At 38.6% G+C, this 17,495-nt stretch overlaps 4 protein-coding genes across 4 annotated transcripts; 3 read left to right on the top strand and 1 right to left on the bottom strand.

The window, feature by feature from the left end:
• LOC18783912 (chorismate mutase 1, chloroplastic) lies at positions 338-3,562 on the bottom strand. Its single transcript, XM_007217195.2, has 6 exons — positions 3,043-3,562; positions 2,122-2,347; positions 1,950-2,036; positions 1,165-1,308; positions 863-955; positions 338-756 (listed from the first exon to the last, which is right to left on the bottom strand). The coding sequence occupies exons 1-6, from the start codon at positions 3,222-3,224 to the stop codon at positions 517-519; spliced, it is 972 nt and encodes a 323-aa protein (XP_007217257.1). The 5' UTR covers positions 3,225-3,562; the 3' UTR covers positions 338-516.
• On the top strand, positions 4,416-6,615 carry LOC18782518 (pentatricopeptide repeat-containing protein At3g29230). The gene has a single exon (XM_007217217.2). The coding sequence runs from the start codon at positions 4,537-4,539 to the stop codon at positions 6,352-6,354; it is 1,818 nt and encodes a 605-aa protein (XP_007217279.2). The 5' UTR covers positions 4,416-4,536; the 3' UTR covers positions 6,355-6,615.
• On the top strand, positions 6,718-8,202 carry LOC18783345 (UPF0301 protein Cpha266_0885). The gene is made up of 2 exons (XM_007215796.2): positions 6,718-7,234; positions 7,324-8,202. Exons 1-2 carry the CDS (start codon positions 7,138-7,140, stop codon positions 8,082-8,084), a joined length of 858 nt encoding a protein of 285 aa, XP_007215858.2. The 5' UTR covers positions 6,718-7,137; the 3' UTR covers positions 8,085-8,202.
• On the top strand, positions 12,082-17,277 carry LOC18784240. Its single transcript, XM_020560975.1, has 4 exons — positions 12,082-12,631; positions 13,750-13,985; positions 14,167-14,965; positions 15,184-17,277. Exons 2-4 carry the CDS (start codon positions 13,752-13,754, stop codon positions 16,965-16,967), a joined length of 2,817 nt encoding a protein of 938 aa, XP_020416564.1. The 5' UTR covers positions 12,082-12,631; positions 13,750-13,751; the 3' UTR covers positions 16,968-17,277.

Below are 17,495 nucleotides of genomic sequence, written 5' to 3'. Positions count from 1 at the left end.
TACTTGTCGTTGGCACGCTGTAAACCATGTGGCCTTTTCAGATAAAGCACGCTACCCAAATCCAATCCAGCTGCTTTGACTGTACAGGGTTTTGTTTTCTAAATCTTATTTTATAGTTTTTTAATAAAGCGGGCAAGTTGGAAGTTCAACAGCAAAACATTGTGGTTGAGTATCCATACTCGAGTCATATTGTATCAAACAAATCAATTTGATCAAACGATTAAAAATCGGGCCTCGTCACTATAGAATTCTACATCTATACTCAACATTTTGGGCCAAGACACTCTACATTAAAGACTTTCGAGTTGAGGTGGGCTTGATTGAGCTTGCAACACTATATATAAACTGCCTACGGCCCGTGCTTATTATAAATCAATATTTAATCATAAAATACAATACAACAATAACATGTCTTAAGCATCCACATAAAGTAGAAAATTACAAATAGCAGCATCTAAGCAAAACACAAATTTCTGTACGTCAATAGGAATGAAAAGAAATTGAAGACAAGCTCTCTCAGTCCAGCCTTCTTAACAAGTATTCAACTTGAACTTCCTTTGTCATTGGCATGATCCAATCCCCATATAAATCTGCAACCAAGGCTGGTTGTATCTTATAAACAAGGTCGGTTTTCTCTTTTTCCTCTTTGTACAAGGTCACCTCTTGCCCATAAGTTTTGGCCTTCATTTCTACTCTCTTTATGATTGCCTCCTCGACCGTTGGATATGTCAACAAAGCCATCACCTTCTCCCTGTTCTGAAAAATCAAACATCACCAGCATAAGGAAAACTGACTCAGCTCGCGAAACATTCAAAACTGCTTATGACAGTGGCATGCAGAAAATGCATTCATGTACATGTACCTGTTCGATAATGGCAGCTTCATAGGACTTTGGATTGGATCGAAACTTACACTCCGCTACAAATTTACCATAGTGGATTCTCTTTGACAGAGCCTGCCATCATCATAGGACACCCCCAGTCAGCATTATGCTACTTAAAAAACTACTTCCGATTAATTACTGAATCTATTAGAGAGGAGCAATACGGGACTACTAAGGTCAAGAGCAAAAATCACATGCATAAAAAAAGGTTATTGCGTATTTTGTCTTCCAAATTGAACTAGAAATGTATTGTGATGGGATATATCAGGTAAAATGAATACCTGCAAGCACATTGTATCACAAACAGCAGTTGATCCAAAATTACCATCATCTCCTTCCTTCACCAGTCTTGGAAGAATATCTCTGAAGTACATTTCCCAAACTTTGTGATTTATATTAATTGAATTGGCAATGGGATGTAGTACCTGTTTGCAAGTCGGACGTATACATAATTATATCTTCAAAATGAAAGGGGTTAAGACTCATACAAAACAAGAGCAAAAACTGGTGCTACCACACAGGAAAGGTTGTACAAATAGGACAGATTCAGAGATTGTGGAGATAAAAAGAAAGACTCCAACTTGCAGGGCTAGATCCTTGTAGTGAATTCTCAATTAAACAATGACCCACAAGTAATTGTTTCTTTTACTGTTATGCATCAGTGTTAGATTTTTACATTTCAAAATTTCGAGTAGAATCATGTTGTTCTGAATAAATTTTGTACTTCAAATGGATACACATGATTGACTACCATTTTAAATTGATCTAATAATGGTATAGAACAAGTATCTCTAAAATAGTGTCAGGTAGACTGTTTTTGAGTATCTCTAAATAATGGTATACCCCATGCAAATTTCTGTGACCATGTTGAAAACACCAGCTAAAGAAAGGAAAAAAAAAAAACCCTGCTGAGCACAACTTTTTCAATCACAATTAACCCATCCAAGTACGTTATTTACAAGAACTATTTCAAATGTGTTTCCTAGTTTGGCCCTTAAGTAAAGATAACCACAAGCTTGGACATAACCAACCTTATTGTTCCTAATGAATGCATGTTATATTTTACCTGAGGGTAGTGCAGAGGTGGCAACACTGGTTCAGGTAGGACATCCGGAAAGAATGGGTGCTCATCAGGACTGCTGTATCTACCAACCTAATTGCAACGCAAAGTCAATAAGAAAGCCAGCAATAATACTTTCTTCAATTATTCTTAGTGTTCATATTAAGGTTTAACATACCTGACCATGAAGTTTTTCTGTTTCTTGAAGAATGTATTCTACCAGGGAGCCGTGGAACCCGACCATAGGGAAAGCATTGGAGTCATAAGTAGGCATATTATGACAATATTGAGCTCTCTCTAAAAGGCCAAAAATTATGCTATCCTCCTGCCGGATTAAGGAATGTCTTATACCTTCTAGGGTTAAATTATCAGTTTCATCCACCCTCTTCTTTGTAGCCAATGATCTACATAAATTGGCAGCCTAGTGTTAGAATCGGGCCATAGTAAACTGAAAGCAAGATGCTTTTTAACCCATCCAATAATCAATAATATGCATTTGTATGATGACCAATGGAGTTGAGTGGCTAGGAGCATACTTTTCTATGCAGATGCATCTATAAACATATGCAGCAAGACATGCCAGAAATCATAACAATTTGGCCTAACATAATTATTTGAAGTACTTTGAACTTCAGGAATTCATGATATTTCTCATGGTTAGATCGAAGACGAATTAAACCAAAAGTACTTTGGCTGTATTACAAAATAAATAAATAAGCTAAGCTGCCATTCCTAAAATAGAACATCTCTGACTTCATAGTAATCCTAGACTTGCATACAATCATACATTTGAAGAAATCACGTTATGCATTTCGTTTGGGAACATATTAAATTATTAGAAAATTTAATCAGCAATCAATACAGTTTAAATAAATTGGAGTACTGGGCAATCGGCATAATTGCATACATGTTATGTGCACAACAAAATAAAGCATGGCCATTTCCAGAAACATATGAACAGTACAAAAGCAGAAGACTTGAAGAGCAGAATATATAGAGAAGTCTCTTGAAAACAGAATAATCCATAGATCCATAAAGGGCCAACAAGCTAAATTGTGAAGACCAAAATTTTTAGAAAAAAGGGTTGCCGTAACTGTACCCAATGGAAGTTGCAGAAGCCTGAACAGATAAAGTTCCTTTCTTTGGTAAGCCTGAATTGAGGCAGGTTAAGCTGTTAGATTTCATTGCTTTCAATGGCAATATGCGATTGATTCTTGAATTAGAAGCATGGGGAACTGAAAGAGTGGCAGGAGAGGAGGCCATTAACAGCTTAGCCTCCATTGAAAACAGAGAGAGAACAACACAAAAAAAGAGAGAGATGATGGTTCAGAAAACCAGGCCAAAATCACAAGACAGAAGAAAGAATGAAGGTGTTGGAAATCTGATGAGGGAAGGGGGTAGGTGTAGAGGTTGAATTGGTGGGTAGGTTCAATAGGCGCATGCGCCCAACAAAAAGATGACCGATTCTCCTCTGCGCCTAGTGCTTTGAGACTTTTGCCTTTGATTGTTCTGTTAGGTGTCACAGGATGTTGGGGCACCTGAGCTTGTGTCTCTGATTCCCTGTGGTTGCGTAGATAGACAGAACAAGACAAATAATGTTTCTCACCAACCCAATGGCTTGCACAGCTCTTCCTTTATTTTAAATGTGGAACATATTCTAGTGACAATTAGAGAATAGCAAGAACTATGTTCACATGGTGTGGTTTAAGAAAAGGAACAAAACAACAAGGTTCATGGGCTCTCCACTTTCATCCCTAAACTCTTATTATAAGACCGTTCCGAGCTCAACAACTCTTTATACATATAATATTGACTGTTCACTTGGGTGTTCATTCTTTATTGACTCAACATTTGCTTTACTTATGCGTTTAGTAGTGAAACAATCAATTAAGTAGAATATTAGTAGGACTTAGATTATTGTTTGAGTGTTTTCTAGATGGAAATGTGTGGGAATGAACTGACCAATTTTTGGTCATGAATGGAAGGCAATTTGGGAAGTAAAATATTGAATGAAGTCCGAAAGTAATTAGTCCTTGTAATATAACACACTAGGACATAATCTAATGGGCCAACAAATTTTCTTTTAATGATCTCTACTTCAATCCATCAGAAATAGTAAATAGTAATTGACAAATATTTTCACCTGTTCTTTTATAACCAAATTTTATACTACCATAAGTAATATTTGAACATTATTATTTATACATTTTTTTTAAATGACAGTATTCTGAACTACTCTAATGTATGAAAAAGAAGATTGAACTCGAGTGCAACATGGCATGCACACTGATCTTAACCAACTAGCCAACTGACCTAATCGACATTTGTGAAAAACCAATTTGTTTGGATCAAAGCAAATTTGAGCGAATCTTGAAACTGGGCCGCAGCTCATCCTTCTTTAGCTTTTATTGGGCTGAGAACATTAATTGGGTCAAGCCGCTTAAGCAACCTCCTCAAAACTCAAAACAAGCAGAGAGCCGCACGCACTCTTGTCACTCTGTCTCAGTCTCATCCTTGTTTCCCACAAACCAGAATAACTGCCATGCCTTCTCCAAACTGAAAAACCCAACCTTTCTTCAATCTCTTCTCTGCCATGCAGATGTGTGTACCAGTTCGATCCCCGTCATGGGTTTCTAGACGAAGACTCTTAGAACAAAAACTCTCAGACCTCCACAGATGCACAAACCTAAGCCACATCAAGCAAGTCCACGCCCAAATTCTCAAAGCCAATCTCCACCAGGACCTCCACACAGCGCCCAAGCTCATTGCCGCCTTCTCTCTCTGTCGCCAAATGGCGCTTGCCGTCAACGTTTTCAATCAAGTTCAAGACCCCAATGTCCATTTGTACAATACTCTCATCAGAGCTCACATTCAGAACTCTCAGACCACACAGGCCTTCGCAACTTTCTTTGATATGCAGCTCAATGGTGTTTATCCGGACAACTTTACTTACCCATTTCTCTTGAAAGCGTGTTCGGGCAGACCTTGGTTTCCTGTGGTTCAAATGATTCATACCAGCATCGAGAAATTTGGGTTTTGTTTGGATATCTTTGTGCCCAACTCGCTCATTGATACTTATTCCAAGTGTGGGTTGCTTGGTGTTAGTGAGGCAAAGAAGATGTTTATGTTGATGGGTGAGAGAGACATTGTGTCTTGGAATTCTATGATTGGTGGGCTGGCAAAAACGGGGGAGTTGGGTGAAGCTCGCCGCTTGTTCGATGAAATGCCTGACAAAGATGCGGTTAGCTGGAATACGATATTGGATGGGTATGCGAAGGCGGGGCAAATGAATGAAGCCTTTGAGCTGTTTGAAAGAATGCCCCAGAGGAATGTTGTGTCTTGGTCGACTCTGGTTTCGGGATATAGCAAAGCCGGGGATATGGGTATGGCTAGAATGATGTTTGATAAGATGCCCTTCAGGAACTTGGTTCCTTGGACTATCATTATTTCTGGGTATGCTGAAAAGGGGTTGGCAAAGGAGGCGATTATGCTATATGATCAAATGGAGGAAGCTGGATTGAAGCCTGATAATGGGGCAATTATTAGTATCTTGGCTGCTTGTGCAGAGTCTGGTTTGATTGGATTGGGTAGGAAAGTTCATGCCTCTATTGAGAGGACTAGATTCAAGTGTAGTACTCCTGTGTCCAATGCATTGCTTGATATGTATGCAAAGTGTGGTATGTTGGATGAAGCATCTAGAGTCTTTCATGGGATAGCAAAGAAAGATTTGGTATCTTGGAATGCCATGCTCCAAGGGTTAGCCATGCATGGACATGGTGATAAAGCGCTTCAGCTTTTCTCTAGAATGGTAAAAGCTGGGTTTTTGCCAGATAAAGTTACCTTCATTGGTGTCTTATGTGCTTGTACACATGCTGGCTTTGTGGAGGAGGGCCTTCAAGCCTTCCATACTATGGAGAGAGAGTATGGGATTGTACCGGAAATTGAGCATTATGGTTGTATGATTGATCTTTTGGGTCGTGGGGGGTGTCTCAGGGAAGCTTTTAGGCTTGTGCATAGCATGCCAATGGAACCGAATGTTGTTATATGGGGCACCCTTTTGGGGGCATGCCGGATGCATAATGATCCAGAATTGGCACAGGAGGTGCTTGATCACTTGGTTAAGTTAGACCCATCAGATGCAGGAAATTTCTCCATGTTGTCAAATATCTATGCTGCAGCTGGTGATTGGGCAAATGTTGCTAATGTGAGGCTGCAAATGAGAAACACAGGAGTCCAGAAACCTTCAGGGGCCAGTAGCATCGAGGTCGGTGATGAGGTCCATGAATTTACAGTATTTGATAAATTACACCCTAAATCCGGTGAAATATATCAGATGATCGAGAGACTACGTCAGGACTTCAAGCAATCGGATATGTCATCAAGGAGTATTAGCAATGGGATAAGTGGATGAACCGTGATGGTAATTATTTGGTGAGGATCAGCTAACTCAAACTTGGCCAGAAACACTTCTGCAAGCCTCATAATAGAAGAGATTCTAGAGAGAAACTTCTCACCAATGTTCTTACATTATAAAAGTGTATACTTGTTGATAAATAGAAGGGGATCGATTGTATTTTGTTGCTTCAGCGTTTCAGTGTATGCATTTGACTTCTAACAATTGTCAAGGTCATTCATTCTTTATCAGTGAGATAATAAGGTTATTGCTGTCTTACTGTCTTGACTGATCATGCTGGCTGATTTGGTTGTAAGTTGTAACTCAACCTTAAATTTCTTAATGAAACTATTGTTTTCTTGAACAAAGAAAACCCAAACTAACCGTGTTCTTGTAAGTTGTATCTTAAATTCACAGATCAAAGTTAGTTTGCTTCAGAGTTTGGGGATCAAAGTGCTCAACAAATAACTGGGTACGAGTATGACACGTCATCCAGAAGAGTTTGGTTTATCTCAGATAGCCATTACCCACAAAGAAGGAGGAGGTCCTCGTCCTTTTGCGCCATGTGTAAAGTCATATCCAATGGCCCATGCTTTGGAAGCTTTAGAAAGTAACATCCAACATGGATTGGGATGGGATAGGACTAACGGGATTGGATCGAACACCACCATGTGGTGCATATTTATTCTTACTCACTGTATATATCAGTGTGATCTGCTCTTTCATTCCTTGCCATCTTTGAAGCTTTGATCTGCCATCAAAACTCAAAAGAAAGAAGCTAAGCTAGAAGAACCCATCATCATGGAAGCTTGTTTCCTTGCCTCAAATTTCTTCACCTCAAATTCCATCAAAACTCCATTTCACTGCAAAAGAGTTGGCATTCCATCATCAATAACATGTAAGTTTTCCTATTCCTTTTATTTCAAGCAGGGAACAATGTCTGCTCTTCTTACATTTGCTAATGGGTTGCTTTCTGTCAAATGATAGGTTGCCGCATGGACTCATCTCCACCGTCCAATGATGATAGCAAACCTTCCATTGATACCGATTGGCGATCATTCAGAGCAAAACTGGTAGCTGCAGAAAAATCATCAAAGTCCAAAAAGCCCACTTCCTCACTTGTGGACCTTGACACTGTGGTTGATCTTCCGCAGCCCATCACTGTTGGTGACAAATGGGCTCACACAATCCATGAGCCTGAAAAGGGCTGCCTACTTCTTGCCACCGAAAAGCTTGACGGGGTCCATATTTTCGAGCGAACAGTCATTTTGGTCTTATCCACTGGGCCTTTGGGCCCATCCGGCATCATACTCAACCGGCCCTCCCTTATGTCGATCAAGGAGACACGATCCACAGCTCTTGATGTTGCGGGCACGTTCTCGGATAGGCCGTTATTCTTTGGCGGGCCTTTGGAGGAGGGGCTGTTCTTGGTGAGGCCCAAAGGGGGAGATGATGTGGTTGGGAGGAGTGGCGTTTTTGATGAGGTGATGAAGGGATTGTATTATGGGACAAAGGAAAGTGTGGGTTGTGCAGCTGAAATGGTGAAAAGGAATATGGTTGGGCTTGGGGAGTTTAGGTTCTTTGATGGGTATTGTGGATGGGAGAAAGAGCAATTGAAGGATGAAATAAGAGCTGGTTATTGGACTGTAGCAGCTTGCAGCCCAAGTGTAATTGATTTGAGGAGTGTGGGAAGTGTTGGGCTTTGGGAGAAGGTCCTTGGTCTTATGGGCCGTAGGAAGGTTCGGTGAGATCCATCTGTTGTGGCTTTTATATTAGAAGAATATGTAAAATTTGTAAGGAAAATACAATTACATCCATCTGTCGTGGCTTTTCATTTTTCCCATGTATATGGACGATTGAGTACAATTCGTGTTCTTATTAATAATCTAATGACAGAAACGGTAAGATATCTAATGCGATATAAAAGGCAATATAGATCCCCGCAACCAGGGGCGGAGCTACAGCCAGGCCTGCCATGGCCCTGGCCCCCTCATTTAATTATTAATCTCTTGTAATATATTATAAAATATATGATATAGCAATACAATTACTGCAATTAGATTAGTGATGGCCCTCGCAGTTGAAGATGAAAAACTTAGTAGAAGTGATTTTGAAATTTTGGCCCCTCCATACTAAGAATCCTAACTCCGCCACTGCCCGCAACCCTTCACCTCCACCAAAGAATTTGGTGAAAAGCTGCGGCACCACTTGTAGCTGACCGGAATGTGTTTGTTTGGTTTGTTACACTTAAAACCATGCATTTTTCTTAGGTAAGTCCTTGTGGGGAATGTTATTCTTGGTTTTCCTTACCTTTTAGACTTAACTTAAGATTCTCTTTGTTTTAAAAAAATGTGTATTTTACCGAGTCTTTTAGATGTATACAAAAAACACAAGTTATTTTTTGAAAAATACGTACGTATATATAATATGTGTATTGCACGTTTAATTTTAAAACAAAAATATGTATTTTATCGAGTCTTTTAGATGTATACAAAAATACTAACTGAGTCTTCTAAAAAATACATACGTACGTATATAATAGAAAATGCTAACTAGGGTTGAATGATTGGTTAGGTGGCCATTCTAGTCCTTGGCATTTGCATCATCTTTGAAGGAAGCCTCTCGATGGTTATTACTATTTAAGTATAGCCTTAATTATCTTGATTTTTGCATTACTGATCTTTAAATTTGATTCTCATATGCAGGATATGGGACACTTGTACAGCCTTGCATCAACTGCACGAGCTAAAAATAACGCACCGGGTGGAGATGATTTAGGACAACAAGCTTGAAGTTCTTTCCCGGCACCACAAACAACCTTTGACACATGATTCATGCCCTATTAGTAAGTACACTTGTTGAAAACACTATGCTTTCATGTACACTTTGTTTAGCATATTACTAAATGCTAATGTCCAAAGAGGTTGTTATATAATATAGGACTAAGCATACCACTTCACCAAGAGAGTCAATTAGAAATTGATATGATCACTGGTGGACTAGTCCTCCTAAAAGACTCAAAAACTCTTCCTTGGGGAACAGTCTTCGTATGTCGATATGCTGCCATGCTCATCCTGAAATCAGTTTTCAAGAAATGGGTTGAAAGGAGACCATACATTGCTACCTAAGGGGCGAAACTATCTACAAGGCTACATTGGCCAGGTAGCTTTTTGAAGAATATTTTTTAACCAATTATAGGCCATGTTGTTTTTGAAGAAAAACAAAATTATACCTATATAGTTCATCAACTTCGGTTTCCTCACTATTTCTATGATGACACTTTTTTGGTAGTTTCCCCATTTTCTTGTGTTAACCTTGTTTTGCATTTAATCTGCATTTGTTTTATGCTAAATTTATTGGAAATTAGTTCATAAGGCTATGAACTAGTGCGGTTTATATGATTTAATATATACTTTTATTTCTAAAAAATATCAAAAGTGTAAGTTAAAAAATATCATTATATTTTAAGCTAGATATTTTATAGCCTAGCCATTCAAAAATTCCTAGTTCCACACCCAAGGTAAGAAACATAAGAGGTTCAAGAAAACTAGGCAAAAGTTTTGTAAGAACATGATATCTTTATGGATGAACTAGAGTAAAATAAAAATAAAAATCATGTTACCTATCAAACCCAAATTGGTACACGGTCTACAATTAGATCGATAACAACATACTCTAGTAATCTGTCCATCCTCCTCCTAGTTAAGAGAAACAGCAACAACAACATAAGATTTTAAGGGCCCGTTTGATATCTTACTTGGATCCAATTTGTAAACGCCAATAAGTACATGGTCATCCAGGCTATGGCAATCGTGGAGAACACGAGGATCATCCCATACTCACCTCCGCATCATCATGAGGCTTGTCCCAAGATTGTCGTAAGCTTGGTTGAACTTTTCCATGCAATTTCGGAGGATGAGGGGTGGCTAAATTTGATGTGCTTTAATCATACCTAAAATTTTGCAAGATATCTAGTGCAGTATCAAACATTCTCGCATAGCATCCTCTACAATCCAAACTCTTCTCATCAACCTGCCCTCCTCTACTAGGGATCAGAATACATCAACCGCGTGGTTTGTTATGGTGACAACATCCACTAAGGCTAATGAAGTCACAAGGCAAAGAGATGCAATGATGATACTATATTTTGTAAACCACACTATAAATGCCACTGAGTATGTGATCATCCAGGCTGTGGTAGTAGTGGAGAACACGAACCAAAACCTTGTATACCACCTCTTTAATAGAAGTGGAGTCCACCAATATAATAAGGCTCACCTTCATTAGAGAGGTGGTACACATTGGATCCCGAGCCTTTGCATTTAGGCCTTGTGCATTTACCCACATTTTGTTAAAACTAAGCCACTCAAAAAATTTAACCATCCTACACACGACACATCATCAAATATTAAGCGAGTTTATTTATTTATTTCTCAAAACTCAATAACTCATGTTAACACTGTAATTAACATTGTTGAGGATTTTGTTTAATGTGTTTCCTCCTATTTGCAGTGAGCTTTTTTTGGGGGGGAAATTGCAGTGAGGCAATTGAATGTTTATGGATCCTTGAGATTAGGGATAGACGCTACTATGTAATTGGCTAGTGTCGATTGTCTCTCTTCCATCTTTCATCATGTCCTTATATAAGGAAAATGCTAGGGAGACCAACTTTAGATACCAACTTATGTACCAACTCTCTAATAGAGTATGGGACCCATTGTATTGGTGGGCTCCATCTCTATTAGAGAGTTGGTACACAAGTTGGTATCTAAAGTTGGTCTCCCTAGCATGACCCTTAAAATTTTAATATCTTCATCTCGGTTTGGGGTTTACAGTAGTGGCATGCATGACAAATCAGTTTACAGTTCTCTACAAGAGATTGACATATGACATTATCATCACTGATTAATCTTATCCCCAACGCCATGGGTTTGCACAAAACCTTCTATAATATAAAGCCTATTAGTTCTTGCAATAAAGGGAACATAAAAAAGCGCACGCATACGATAGAAGGGGGAGGAAGTGCTTAAAAGAAAAAACCCAAACGAAATTATAAAGTTAAGGTTAGAATCCATACACAATGTGCATAAATACAGAAGCTCAAAATCTATACACAATGTGGTATATAAATATAATATAATTAGCATTTTTGTAATAATATTGTGCACAAAGAAAGAAAGAAAGAAAAGAATAAAATGTAAGGAAATAACATTGAAATTCATCCCCCTATTATTTTTGTTCAACTTTTTGAGTTTTTGAGTCTTTGAGTCTTTTGAGTTGACCCATAATAAAACCCCAATAATATCAGAATAAGGAAAAATGCCAATCAGATTTGGACAAAAACAAACAAAAGCAATAATCCAAAAAGCAATCTAAATTTCTTTCTTTGCATATAAGTGCGAAATATTTAATATAAAAACAGCGTACTTTTCAATTTTCTTTCTCATATTTTGGAAGTCTTAAACAACGAAAAACGTGATCTACGCGCCTTTCAACGCACGTAGTCAAAACCCCCGACCACCTCAGACCTCGAACGTCATGACGTACTTACGTGGCGGGACATGAAACCGCGCGTGAGTGTGACACTCCGAGGAAGATAAACTGAAGTAAAGTGACAGCCACTTTCGGAAACTGTTAGGTTGTTGCTTCAGTGAACCCAGGTGTCTCCATCTTTTTAAGTACTTTCCGAATATAAATATTTTTGTACCCAAAAAGCATGGAAGGTGGAGAGAATCTAGAAAATGTGAAAAAGAAAAAGGTTAAAAAAATGGCCATATCTTTCACATCCTCAAAAACCCAGAAAGGAAAAAGTAATAATTAAATGGGGAAGAAAATCATTGGAGCAAAAGCCATAGGTGAGAAGCAAGGTATATAGAATAAATGGAGAGGGGCAGACCACAAGTTGACAAATTTGAAGTCATTGTTCTTTGAACAAGTCATTTGCTGTTGTTGTTGTTTTGCTTCTCTCTCTCTGTCCGTGGGGGAGATTAAAAAGGAAAGATCTTTTTTCTCTAGTTTTGGGGTGATGTGGGATCCCTCTATTTTCTCACCATCAGATTCTGCCGCAGCAGATCTGAATTGCTGTATATTCTCTTGTCTGGAGATAATAATCTTCTAAGTTTGTTCTGATTATTCAATGGCAGCAAACAAGTGCCCCACTTTGTTGTTTGTGTTCTGGTTCGTGGGCTTCTTGGGTTGTTCGATTGGTTTCTTCTAGGTCGCTGCCAGTTTTTGGAAATTTCGGTGAATTTGTAGGGAAACTCTGATAAAGCTTGTAGGAGGATCACCATATGAGGTAATTTTTAAATTTCAATTCTGTGTGGCTTCTTTAATGGTGTTGTTTATTTCTCTCTGTCTCTGGTTTATTTATTTTCTTGGTTACTACTTTGTAGTGCTGATTTAACCTTCAGCCAGTAATTAACGTCTGATTTGGGAAATGGGTTTTATCCATTCTTTTTTCAGTCTTTCATGTTTATATCCTGAGAATAAATTGTGGATGTGTTCATTTCTTCAATCAAGCAAGCTTTAGTGACTAGGCAGCCAAATTTCTTCAATCAACAACCCATAGTCTTACCCAGTGCAAGTTTAGATAGTTAATTAGACTTAGATTTTTAGTTAATAAGATGTAGGACTTCGTGAAGGAAAAATGTGCCTTCTTTGAACTGAAAAGTTCTAGTGCTGTAATTTTTTTCCATGTCTGAAACAAGTGAACTTTTTTAGTTCGAGAACAAAGAAAAGGAAAGTTCTTTAGTTAATCATGTTTCACTTTGGTTTTTGTTTCGACTCCTGATTAGGTTTTGTCAGCAGATTAAGTAATAATTTAGTTTTCTGTAAATCTATTTCTTTCATGAATTTCTTCAGTGAACTGACTGTATCTCTGCTTCTGCTATTTTTCCATCTAGGCTCAGATTTTGGACTGCATGATTTGATGGACTAGTTAAACGCGTGTATTTATTCTTTATCCATAAGATGTACCATCATAATTCGAATTTTAAAATGGTAACTTTGAGCTGCATGTAGCTTAAGATGATAAGTTCTTTCCTTTCAAGAAACTTAGATGGACAGGCAAGGGTTGTTGGGTGGAAGATGTGCTAACGTGGAACTATGATTAATGATATCACTACAGATGAATTGCAATTTCCAAAATTATATCTTAAAAACAGCTGACAAAGATTTATGCTTTCTCAGTTGATTAGTTTTCTGGTATCGCATATGGCTGAGCTATTGTTGCTGTCTTGTAGAAAAATTTATATTGCTTTCAAATCTTGTCGGAATTAGTGAGTTGCCTCAAGTTTCAGTGTGAAATCTGTCTACTCTGATCCTCCTTCGAAATTTATTACTTTTTTTTTTTGTTCAACTATTACTTCTTTCTAGGTATAAACCAATTTGGCAATGCGTCTGAATTAATTGCAGGAATGGGAACTGAAGTACAGTCAAAGATGTATCTACCAGGATATTATTCCGTACAGAAACTAAGTAGCAATGTTGGCCATGGTAGCTGGTCCCTACTCCATGAGAACAAAAACTTGAAGAATGAGCAACAATATGAATTATTCTTGACAAGGCCGATTATGGATGGATTTCATGGGCGCGATAAGGAACAGATGAGGCAAACTATACTGAAGCATGAGTCAGTATTCAGGCATCAGGTGTATATTCTAGAACCTAAATCTGTTGAGCTCTGAAGTGTGATTATGACTATAGCTTTTATTACAGAGTTAAGAAATATCAGACAACAATGGTTTTATATTGGTAAAAAAGTGTCAAACTTTGAGTACTCAAAATTGGTAGCTAATATTTGAACACCTTTATGTGTGATTTCTCATTCAGCTCAGTGAACTCCATCGTCTTTACAAAAGGCAAAAGGACTTGATGAATGAGATCAAAAGCAAAGAACTACTCAAACATCAAAAAGTAGCAGGGACATTACCATCAACTTTCTCTTCCTCTGGCTTTCCAAATGAAGATGACAGAAACAGCAGGCATAATTCTAATTTACCCTTCGTTGATTCCAGCTTTGGTAGACCATGTACATCGAGTACTGGTATCAGCCAATCTCCTTGTAATTCTATTGGAAAAACCCTGCAAACCAGTGGTGGCTCCAGCGAAAGTAGAGTCAGGATGAAGGACCACGAATCTCTGGATTCCAGAGGGAAGAAGCCTCGGAGAAGATTGTTCAATCTTGAACTTCCAGCCGATGAATACATCAGTGATGGAGAAGAACCAGAAGGAGTTTTCATGGGGTCAGGTACAGAAAATTATCCTCCTAACAGAAAAAATGAGGTTACTCAGGCAAGAGATGATATTTTATCTAATCACATTGGTGAAACATCCGGCTATAACACTGGTTTGCATATAGAAAGAAGCAGTGGTTTGACTGATCTGAATGAACCTATTCAGATAGACAAAGTGTCCGCTTCAACTTCTGTCTTTAAGTATGGTAATGACTTCAGCTCCAAAGAGGAGATAGAAAGGCAGGTTTTATCTGCAAATGCCTACAAAGGTGTCTGGCCTTTTGCAAAGAAATTCCCTGAAAACCCACAAATGGAGAAGGATGGAAGAGTTAGTAATCTGCATTTAAAGAACGAAAGGCACCAAAAAGAGTGGTCAACATATGCTCTCAAGGCTGGTAAGGAACTAGTTATCTAACTTCTTTTTTATTTCTGAAATGTCTTCTGTCTTTAAGATTCATTATTACAGAAGAAACGCTCTAAGCTTATTTCATAATTGGTTTAACTAAATAAACAATATCACCAAGACTAGTTGAGCATGTTTCCTCCATTGTTTACTTTACTGCTAATAAAGCACCAGAGCATAAAAGCTTACAAATGGTTTGGTTTATTTCAGAACAAACAAGAAGTTTTTCTGGTGGAAGGTTTGGTCTTCAAGACTTTAATAAGCCATGTGAATCATCAGAAACTGAAGCTAGGATAGTCTGCGAGCCTACTAAGTTTTTCTCGTCTGATCAGAATAAAATGGAGAAGCAAAGAAAGAGGACAATTTTTGGTATAGAAATTTTTGAAAGAGATATCAATTCATCTGCTAAGCCTTTGCAGTCTGATGTGACCATTTCCGAGTCATCTCCTAATTGGACAAAACCTCCAATTAGCTTGAGCCAGAACTTAATATCAGCTCAAGGAAACACTTTCTTGAATACCTCACAATCTGATAAGGCTTCGATCATGTTGCAGCAAAGCACTGAAGTTATCGGGGAAATATTGCTTGTAGATTGTAATTCAATACCATCAACTCCCAGTCTAAAAGCTGAAGTGTCGCACCAAAATGGTGTCTGCTTTCGTGCAAAATCGGATACCAATGAACTACAAGCTTCTCACCCCTCAATCAGCCTTGCTTTCCCAAATGGAGACGGCAACCGCAATTTTGCGAACCAAAGTGATTTAAGAAAGGGCCCCAATCAAAGTCCTGTTGAGGATTGCTCATCGTTAAAGCGTGGCCATGATACTGAGAATTGGAGAGTTGAAATAGGCGATTGGATGAAGACTAGGAAGATTGCTCTTCCCATGTTTGACAAGGTTTCTTATCCTTGTTCATCCTCAAAATCTGGTTGTCTTGCTTCTGTAGTTGATAATGGCTACACCGTTAGAATTGAATCAGCTAAAGGTAATGTGGTTCAGGATCCTGTGTCACACATGTGTACAGTGCAACTGAAAGCAGATGGTCCGGTTCTAGAAAAGAGATTGTTTAATGCCAATGCTGATTCGAGACACCAAATAGATTTAAATAGATGTTTTACTGAAGAAGAAACTGAAATGACTGCCGCCTCTCTAATTATGAGAACTGAAACTGTGATTGATTTGGAGGCACCAGTGATAATTGAATCAGATATAGATGCGGAAGATTCTATGCAAAGCAAATGTAAGGAACCTCTTGACTTACCTCATGAGGGCCTTCTCAGAGTTGCAGCTGAGGCTCTAGTTGCCATCTCATCATCCCAAGGTCATGATATGCAGGACAGTGCTGCACATCATCTTCAAGAAAGTGCCACTTGTCACGAAACAGATGCTTCAGAAAATGATTCCCTTCTTTGGTTTGCAGAATTAATTTATTCACATGAAGGAAATATTGACAATGGTAAAGTGGCAGAAGTTAAGGGGACTGCCTGTGATGAAGATGATGTGATGGATTTCTTTGAGCACATGACATTAAATTTGGTGGAAACCAAGGTAGACAAGCACTTCTATGTGCCTCCCAATCAAGAGAATCCAAAAAAAGAAGTGTCGCTTCCCAAACGGCCACGAAGAGGTCAGGCAAGGAGGGGCAGACAACGAAAGGACTTCCAGAGAGATGTACTTCCCGGCCTTGCTTCTTTGTCAAGAAATGAGGTGACTGAGGATCTTCAGTTAATCGAAGGGTTGATTAGGGAAACTGGTGGCAGTTGGCAGTCAAGTTTGACACTGAGAAATGCCGGTAGGAGTGGTAAGGGAAGGGGGAGGAAGCGTGTGGGAACCTCTGCTCCGTCTACCTCTGTAGCCGCAGTTAGCCAGCCCCAGATTGAGGAACCGAAATGCGAGGAGCTGCAGGGACTTGAGGAAAGAAGTCTAACTGGTTGGGGTAAGAGGACAAGGCGGCCACCAAGACAAAGATATAGTTCTCCTGTTCCTAAAAGATAAGTGGGGGGAGCCGTCCTGTCCATAGAGATTCAGAAGAAAGGCATTAAAGTTTTAGAGCTAACATGCATGGATCTTCCCTCGGGTTTTCTAAGCGGTGGAGTTGTAATTGTATGTATTATGCCAAATTTGAGCCATCCTTAAGTTCCATTTCCTGTATTCTGAGTGAACTTGTACCATTAATCAGAATAAGTTTACAGAAGAATTTGTTGAACTCAAAACGTGTAACGTAACTGCAAGAGCAAATCAAGGCCTTTAGAGTTGTTTAGGTACTTTCAATAGTTGGAAAAATATTTTTCTATCTTTTCTTTTCTGAGCCTCGTCTTGGATCCACCGACTCAGTGTTGTGAAAGTGTAAACTCACTGCAGAGTTTGACGAGAGACATAGCACTTCGTCAAAACAGAGAAACGATATACAAAAAAAAGGGTGTTTCACTATTATGTCAAATATAGGGACCTAAATTATAATTTTTTCTTTTTCTATGAAATTGACTTTAGAAACACATCCAAAATCCATTTACAACATAACAA

This window comes from Prunus persica, chromosome G3 (genome assembly GCF_000346465.2).
Source record: "Prunus persica cultivar Lovell chromosome G3, Prunus_persica_NCBIv2, whole genome shotgun sequence".
Lineage (NCBI taxonomy): Eukaryota > Viridiplantae > Streptophyta > Magnoliopsida > Rosales > Rosaceae > Prunus > Prunus persica.
Note: the sequence above shows the minus strand (reverse complement) of the source record. Positions and strands in the feature narration are given on the sequence as shown.

Excerpts from the sequence above, each read along its gene's own strand:
- LOC18782518 (XM_007217217.2), top strand. The coding sequence starts at position 4,537 with ATGCAGATGTGTGTACCAGTTCGATCCCCGTCATGGGTTTCTAGACGA.
- LOC18783345 (XM_007215796.2), top strand. The coding sequence starts at position 7,138 with ATGGAAGCTTGTTTCCTTGCCTCAAATTTCTTCACCTCAAATTCCATC. Across the intron at positions 7,235-7,323 it reads CATTCCATCATCAATAACAT|GTTGCCGCATGGACTCATCT; the intron begins GTAAGTTTTCCT and ends GTCAAATGATAG.
- LOC18783912 (XM_007217195.2), bottom strand. The coding sequence starts at position 3,224 with ATGGAGGCTAAGCTGTTAATGGCCTCCTCTCCTGCCACTCTTTCAGTT. Across the intron at positions 2,037-2,121 it reads CAGAAAAACTTCATGGTCAG|GTTGGTAGATACAGCAGTCC; the intron begins GTATGTTAAACC and ends CGTTGCAATTAG. Across the intron at positions 757-862 it reads AAGCTGCCATTATCGAACAG|AACAGGGAGAAGGTGATGGC; the intron begins GTACATGTACAT and ends TTGATTTTTCAG.
- LOC18784240 (XM_020560975.1), top strand. The coding sequence starts at position 13,752 with ATGGGAACTGAAGTACAGTCAAAGATGTATCTACCAGGATATTATTCC. Across the intron at positions 13,986-14,166 it reads AGTCAGTATTCAGGCATCAG|CTCAGTGAACTCCATCGTCT; the intron begins GTGTATATTCTA and ends TTTCTCATTCAG. Across the intron at positions 14,966-15,183 it reads AACATATGCTCTCAAGGCTG|AACAAACAAGAAGTTTTTCT; the intron begins GTAAGGAACTAG and ends GGTTTATTTCAG.